We start from the raw sequence: 8134 nt of genomic DNA on the forward strand, positions 1-8134 counted from the left end.
TACACCGTACCAAAGCAAGAAATATATGAATAATTAAGGAGAACAGTAAGCAAAACAGAGCATGCAATTCCCATAATGAAGAAACTAACTTGTAATCTATTTTGAGCAAAATAAATAGACCATTACTAATGCATTAACATAGTATAGGTAAGCTACAAAAAATAACCAGTTACAACCAATATAAATTCGTTCATGCGTAGATATAGATTCTTCAGAAGCCTAAAAAGCCATAAGTTGTACCCATCAGCTATTCGGAACAATAAGCATACTAATCAGTTCCATTTAGACAATTTCTAGATGATGTTAAGATTGTCTTAACATTAGTATAAGACAATTTTTTTTCTTTAGGAAGTTCAGTCCTCTGTTATCTTCAGCATTCTAATCTATATTTTAAAGCCAAGTCTCGTTGGTGATTTCTTTAAAAGAGTACTCTCTGAATATGCTTGATCTTTAAGTTCTCTTTTCTCTATAGTTGACTTTCATCTTCCACTTCTTCGTTCACTACAAAAAAAAAATAGCAGGATGTGAGAGATATTATTAAAGAGCAGTTACTACAAAAATCAAAGCAAGGGAAGGTGAAAAGGGTCAAAATAGCAATTACTACAAAAATCAAGCAATGGAAGACGAAGAGGATTAGTCAAGCAACATAAAAAATTCAAGATGATTGGTTGATTTTATTCATAGACATGTGGCACTCTTTCCATTGCTGATGTGGCAGAAGGATGGAGAGAGTTGGTCAACTTTCATATTATAGATTTCATCTAGTTTTCTTTTTGACAACTTCTAAACATTAGAATATATGAAAACCAACCGTTATGAATTTATCAACTATCTTCCTCTTTGTCTCCATATTTTTCTAAACCAACATTCTACAGTTTTATTCAACTATCTTTTATTTGATAGTGAACAAAACCCCAATCTTCTTTATATATAAAAATTTATTTATTGAGGATAAAAATTTCATGAATTTCTCTACAATATTAACCAATATCTCTATCACTGCTGCAACTCTTCAAACTATTGACAAAATTATAACGCCTAAACCATATTGCCCATACATTCATGGTTTACGCCAAGAGAAAGAAGTGGCTTTTTGATTCACTCTGGATGCTCTTTTTTCTTTTGGTGATACATCTATTTTCTTGGGACATGTTCTAAGCCTTTCTAAATTTCTTATGTAAATATTGAAACTGTTTATGATAAAAGAAAAGAATAAAAGACATAAAAATATTTCATATTCCTTTTAAGTTTATATCTGTTTGCTTTTAATGATGATAGATAGGTGGCACTCTCTCTACTGCTGATGTGTCACTCATATGGAGAGAGTTGGTCATCTTTCATAGTATAGATTTCCAATTTCAGTAGTAAAATAAAATTATATCAAAGCTACTGTATATAGATAAAATTTATTATGTGTGAGTTATAGTTGGTGATGGAGGTGACACCGAGGACGGACGAAGATGGAGATGACACAAACATTTTTACTGTTTGATTTTATATTTTACATTTAGGGTATATTTTTGAGAGGATAAGGTTTAGTATTTATAGTTTATAGTTTAAATTTTGAAATTTCCAGAAATAGCACTATTTACACAATTTTAATATTTTTAGAATTTTTTTGCTTTAGGTTCTCTACTTTACATTTAGAGTATATTTTAGAGGGGGTAAGATTTAGTATTTAGAGTTTAGGATTTAATTTTGACCTATAGTGCTATATTATAACTTTACAGATGATGTGTTAAATTTGGAAGTAAAAATTATTTTTGTGTTATTTGTGAGAGTATTACAGCTTAGAATCAATACAATTTGCTGGACATTACCAAATCTTTTTATAATAAAAAAAGGAAGCGTAGACTTTTTTAAAATATCGAAGGATCAAGTTTTGGCACATATTCAAAAGAAAAAATACCCGATTAATTTGTAGATCCATTTTTTTTAAAAAATTGCTGTGAAATTTAAGATGTTAAAGTAGTATATTAAAGTTTTTTTAAAAAGAATTGTTGATTAGCCTCAAAAAAGTAACAAAATATTTTGAGGCTTTGTTAATGGGCTTTGATACTTTTTACTATAATTTGTTTCTTTGCAAGACTAAAATATTGTGATGACTATCATACATGTTTAAAAAAATATATAAAATTAGGATTTACCCCGTGGTACACCACGGGTTCATTTTTTTTGTTTTTTTGTTTTATAAATCAATAAATTAATTTGAATATTTCATTGTAAATTCGAATATATCATTATAGTTTCGAATCAATAAATTAGTTCCTTTATTTTTAACTATATTAAATATAGAAAATCTGTATTTAATACTAATAAATAGATTTTATTAAAAGCGAATATTTGTTATCGAATAATAGGAAATTTTTCGATTTCGACTAAGATAATAATGAATGAAGATTGTATTAGTGCAATCGTTTTTTTTTTAATTAAAACCGACCCGACAATTAGGATTACACAAAAAATATACTCCAAAAAATTAAAATAGATTTATTCTTTTTATTCATAACCTAAATGTAAAATAACTCAAATGAAAAATAATCTATATCCGGATATACTTGTTTGGTTACAAAAATCCTAAAACAATTTTTAAAATATATATCCGTTTATAAAAATTCAAATCACATCATATGCTAAAAAAATCTAAAATTTTATTAACTTTATGTATTAAATAGTTATTCAAATAATTAAATATAAGATTAAATAAAAGTGAAAGGAGAATTATATTTTAATCTAACATATTGCTTTAAATTAGGTAGATAGTTTTAGGAAATTTGAAAATGATATTATCAAATAAGGAAATGATTGTGTTTGGTTGTAAGAATTGTAGAGAATTTAGTTGGGATTTGTTTGGATACAAAGATTAAAAAAGGATGGCACAAAAATGTACTAAAAAAATGTTAAGATAGACTAGGATTTACCCCGTGGTACACCACGAGTCCATTTCTTTTATTTTTTTTGTTTGTTTTATAAATCAATAATCATGTGCATTTTGAAGAAATTAACAGTCAAATATTTATAACAAAGGGATCAAAATTTAAGCTATATTTATGTGTTAGTTTTGTTTAGTGTAAGATTATATAATTGTATTTGACTGTTAATTATAGGATTTAACCCACATTTTACCGCAAAATCATTTGTTCTCTACATTATCATAAATTATTCAAGTTAATATATCTAATATTCCAATATTGATAATGTTAGCAAAATAATGAAATGATAAATTATCTGTGTAACACCAAATTAATGATAATTAAATTTATATTCATATTGATCCAAATCCTTCGCATAATATAATTTTATTGCGTGTTATTTCAAATTTTAATTGTAAATATTAATTATATATTAAAATAACTCAAATGTAAAATAATATATATCTGGAAATACTTGTTTGGTTACAAAAATCCTATAACAATTTTTAAAATATATATCCGTTTATAAAAATTCAAATCACATCATATGCTGAAAAAATCTAAAATTTTATTAACTTTATGTATTAAATAGTAATTCAAATAATTAAATAAAAGGGAAAGGAGAATTCTATTTTAATATAACATATTGCTTTAAATTAGGTAGATAGATTTTAGGAAATTAATATTATCAAATAGCGAAATTATTATGTTTGGTTGTAAGGATTGTAGAGAATTTAGTTGGGACTTGTTTGGATACAAAGATAAGAGAGGATGTCACAAAAATGTACTTCAAAAATGTTAAGATAGATTACTATTATATCTAAAAAATAACAAAATAAAAATCAAATTTTAAAATTATTTGTTATAATAATATTAATCAGTATTTGCCCACACAAGAGAGTGTGGGTAACTGTCCTAGTTTTTTTGTAGTACAGAGGTTCTTAACATATGTTTTCTACTATAAATATGAAAATTTGATTCCTAAACTGCTCTTCTACTTTTGATTATTAAATCCTTAACGTGAAAACATGGTGGATTGTGTTCTTTTCTTTGTAGTGGTAATATAATTATTGTTCTTTACACGCAAATAAAAGAGTAAAGTTTTCTTTGCATATTGTTTTTGTCAATTTTTGTAATTTTCCGACTCTTTGCAAATTGAGATTCTCGATCAATTAATTATTGAACCAACGACTGATTGATTATTGCAAACAGAGAATACTTTGGGACTTTCTGAACTCAATCGAGAAACACGAAAAGAAAATAAAGGTTTGAATTGGAATGTCGAACAATCGANCACCAAAAAAAAAAAAAAAAAAGCATACTATCAAAGATATGTTAAGAATTTGATCGATAAAGTAAGTGAAGACCGACAGGTCATAGTCATACATAGTAGCGGACTATTTTGGTTAACAAATTCAATTTTGTTTTCGTAAAAGAGTGCACCAAACCTGCCAAAAGCGACACACGGCTTTTTTTTCTTCATCATCATCATCACACCATCGATCCACCAACCTCAATAACAAGTCAACAACTCCACTCAGACTCACACCGCCTCTACAACAGTCACATAGAGAAACGAAGAGACAGAGAGACACAGTTGTGATAGAGATTCATGGCGACTTGTGGAGTGAGGAGGATGAAACTAGGAAGCCAAGGCCTCGAGGTATCGGCGCAAGGCCTTGGTTGCATGGGCCTCTCTGCTTTCTACGGTGCTCCAAAGCCAGAAACTGAAGCCATCGCTCTGATCCACCATGCTATTCAATCTGGCGTCACTTTCCTTGACACCTCTGACATCTACGGTCCTGAGACCAACGAGGTTCTCCTCAGCAAGGTTCGGTTTTTATCTTTGATTTGACTTTTTTTAGCCATAAAGGTTCGATCTTTGATTTGAGTTTTTGTTACTCGTTTGGGAAACAAAGAACGATTTAGAGATGGGAATTGGCCTTTTGATTCGTTGAGATGTTGAAATGATTTCGATGTTGAGAAAAGTTTGGATTTTTTTTGTCAGGCACTCAAGGATGGGATGAGAGAAAAAGTTGGACTTGCGACCAAATTTGGAATCAGCTATGCAGAGGGAAAGAGAGAAGTGAGAGGAGATCCTGCGTATGTGAGGGCTGCTTGTGAGGCTAGTTTAAAGCGGTTAGATGTTGCCTGCATTGATCTCTATTACCAGCATCGGATTGATACTCGTGTCCCTATTGAAATCACTGTAAGCCCCTCTTCTTGTCAATCTTCAGTTCTTCATTCATGGTTTTGCAACTTTCAGATGAAATGGAAGTTAACTATTTCTCTACTTTCAAGAGAAATCTCAGTGAGCTTTACATCTTGGCTTTGTATATTGGACTAATAGGGTCGAAGACAATAGATTGGAGATGATGTTCTCTGCTTAGGTTACTCTTTTTGAAGTTGCTAGCTTATTCACGAACAACAATGATTGGTGAAATGATCTTTAACTGAACGAATTTGAGGCTTTCTCCTAATTAAAAGCCAGCTTGTGAAGAAAGGGTGCTCTTTAGACTTTTTAGTCATTTAGTCACTTGAATGTTATATCATCTGCTCTTAGGATTTTTCTTTTGCATAGACTCTGTTAGGGGCGGTTCTGCTTCTAATTCCTGACCTTCATAGAAAGCTGGCATCTTTTGCTAACTTGACCATTTTCTTTGTTTGTTGTCTGTCAATTCTTAGATGGGAGAACTGAAGAAGCTGGTTGAAGAAGGTAAAATAAAGTACATTGGTTTGTCTGAAGCCTGTGCCTCAACTATCAGAAGAGCACATGCTGTTCACCCAATTACTGCCGTGCAGTTAGAATGGTCCTTGTGGACCAGAGACGTGGAAGAAGAAATCATTCCAACCTGCAGGTACTCATATTTCATCCTACTTTCTTGGTGCTATATCTATAAATCATGTAACTTCATATTCTCTCTCCTTCTTCAGGGAACTTGGGATAGGGATTGTTGCTTACAGTCCTCTAGGACGAGGTTTCTTTGCATCTGGACCCAAGCTTGTTGAGAAACTAGACAAGAATGACTTCAGAAAGGCAAGTATATAGGTTTTGTATGTTGTTTGTTGATGAGCCTTAGCTTAGCTGTGGATTAATCAAAGGACTTTGTATAATAAACCTAATTATTACAGGCTTTACCAAGATTCCAAGAGGAAAACTTAGACAACAACAAGATCGTTTATGAGAAAGTTTGTGCAATCTCGGAAAAGAAAGGATGCACTCCTGCACAACTAGCCCTCGCATGGGTTCACCACCAGGGAGATGATGTTTGTCCCATCCCAGGAACAACTAAGATCGAAAATCTCAACCAGAACATTGGAGCTTTATCAGTGAAACTCACACCCGAAGAGATGACTGAGCTTGAGGCCATTGCCCAACCTGGTTTTGTGAAAGGAGAAAGATACACGGCTATGATGCCCACTTTCAAGAACTCTGAGACACCACCATTGTCTTCTTGGAAAGCCGCTTAAAACCGCTGAAGTTTTTATGGTTGTGGTGGGTTCATAACATTGAAGTGTGGTCTAATTTATGCTAGCCATATCAAGGTAATAAACGAGTGGATTATGGTGAGTTCACTCCCAGGGAAACCCAAAACTATAAGTGTTACGGCTTGAAGAATAAATAATGTATAGAGTTCCCCAAGTGAAAACTTCAATTTACATTTCACACATTGTAACCAAACTCTATAAAGAAAGAAAGACTATCTATAACTTTACTCAACTCTATGAAGCATATGCGTGATGAATTATATCGGTTTCATCTCTTCGGTTCTTGGTTTCGTCTTTTACACTCCCATGTCATTCTGGGTGACTTTGGGCAAACCCTTAAACATGGTTACATTCAGAAACACCTAAACATGGTAACACTCAGAAACACCTAAACATGGTAACTAATATATAAGTTGTGTTTTTCTCGTTTATATGATTGGCACCACAGTAAACCATAAATCGCTAAACAAACCAAAAACAACTTACTAATGTAAATATTTTAGACATAATAACTTATGATCTTATGGATGATAGTCATATGACTTGTATCTTGAGTTTGGATGAAGATGCCGGAAGCTTCAACAGATCCTCTGTGAGTTGCATCTTTTTGAGGTCATCCATTCTAGCTGCAACGTAAACTTTTACCACTTCAAGACACTCCATCTTCCGTAAGAAATGGCTAATGTGTTTCAGCTCGCTTGCATATCCTTGATACTTCTTGATAACCAACATCTTAATTTGGTTATTCGGGGGAATTCGAGTAAACCGATGCCGTTTACATGAGAACCAATTCAGACCCTGAAGCATAAAGAAGAGAGACTACTTTAGTGTCATGCCAACAGTCATAGATAGAAAGTAAGATTTGTTCAATGTTTGCATAATTCATACCGAGAGAACCAGAGTTTGAAGGTTTGGAGAACCCTCTAGCAGAAGAGGCAGATACACTTTCCAACCTTCTTCTTTACTTGAAAAGCCTAACTCAACGAGGTTGTTGAACACTGGTAATCCATTTTTGCAGCATAGCAAAATCACCTGAAACACACACACACACAAAGAATGTTTTCCTGTTTCTAACCAAAAAAAAAAAAAGAAGATGAGACCAAACACACAAAAGTACTGACCTCGACAGTGGAAGAAGTCAAGTGTAGGGTCTTGACATTGCGTATCTCACAGATGATATCCCTCATATCCGCTTGCTCGTCATCTTTTATGAAACGAAGGTCCAATGTAGCTTTGGCAAGTGAACCCAAGTGAAACTCTCGAGAACCACGGCCAAGAAAATCAGAGTAGTAGAAGTCGACAACATTAGGTGTGTCAAATGAAATATTTCTAGAAAAGCCTTTATGTTTACGAGCACAGCAATAGGTAACTGAGAGCCTCTTAATGCTTTTGCTGGATATGACGTATGAAAGACCCGGATAATACTTGTAATAGCCTATGGTTAAGTCCTCAAGTAGAGGGCAAGCATTGAGAAGTACATCAGATAATTGATCATCCTTAAAAGAGGTTTTGTAAAGGAGGAGAACCTTTAGTGATGGGAGAGATGTATCCGAAGGAAGAAGTCTTGGGCAGTGTGGTTCGTAAACTGTGGTGTAAAATGTGGATATCAATGATAGCTTAACCAGTGTTGTGCTGGTGAAGATTTTGGATGAGATAGAAAACTTCCACCACGATACACCTTCTATGCGTAGATGAAGCTCGGAGACACCGTGTTCCAGGGCACAACATATCCA

At 32.7% G+C, this 8134-nt stretch overlaps 2 protein-coding genes across 2 annotated transcripts in view; one reads left to right on the forward strand and one right to left on the reverse strand.

The window, feature by feature from the left end:
* LOC104787100 (probable aldo-keto reductase 4) lies at nucleotides 4314–6661 on the forward strand. The gene is made up of 5 exons (XM_010512614.1): nucleotides 4314–4743; nucleotides 4921–5121; nucleotides 5598–5770; nucleotides 5847–5949; nucleotides 6045–6661. The coding sequence occupies exons 1-5, from the start codon at nucleotides 4525–4527 to the stop codon at nucleotides 6381–6383; spliced, it is 1035 nt and encodes a 344-aa protein (XP_010510916.1). The 5' UTR covers nucleotides 4314–4524; the 3' UTR covers nucleotides 6384–6661.
* Nucleotides 6936–8134, reverse strand: part of LOC104789328 (putative F-box protein At3g44060) — a 4929-nt gene continuing 3730 nt past the window's right edge. Inside the window, exons 2-4 of the mRNA XM_010515046.1 lie at nucleotides 7523–8079; nucleotides 7290–7433; nucleotides 6936–7199 (exon numbers count right to left, since the gene is read on the reverse strand). Coding sequence (XP_010513348.1) covers nucleotides 6936–7199; nucleotides 7290–7433; nucleotides 7523–8079 — 965 coding nt within the window. The remainder of the gene's footprint in view (nucleotides 7200–7289; nucleotides 7434–7522; nucleotides 8080–8134) is intronic.

This window comes from Camelina sativa, chromosome 5, assembly GCF_000633955.1.
Source record: "Camelina sativa cultivar DH55 chromosome 5, Cs, whole genome shotgun sequence".
In the NCBI taxonomy this organism is placed as follows: Eukaryota; Viridiplantae; Streptophyta; class Magnoliopsida; order Brassicales; family Brassicaceae; genus Camelina; species Camelina sativa.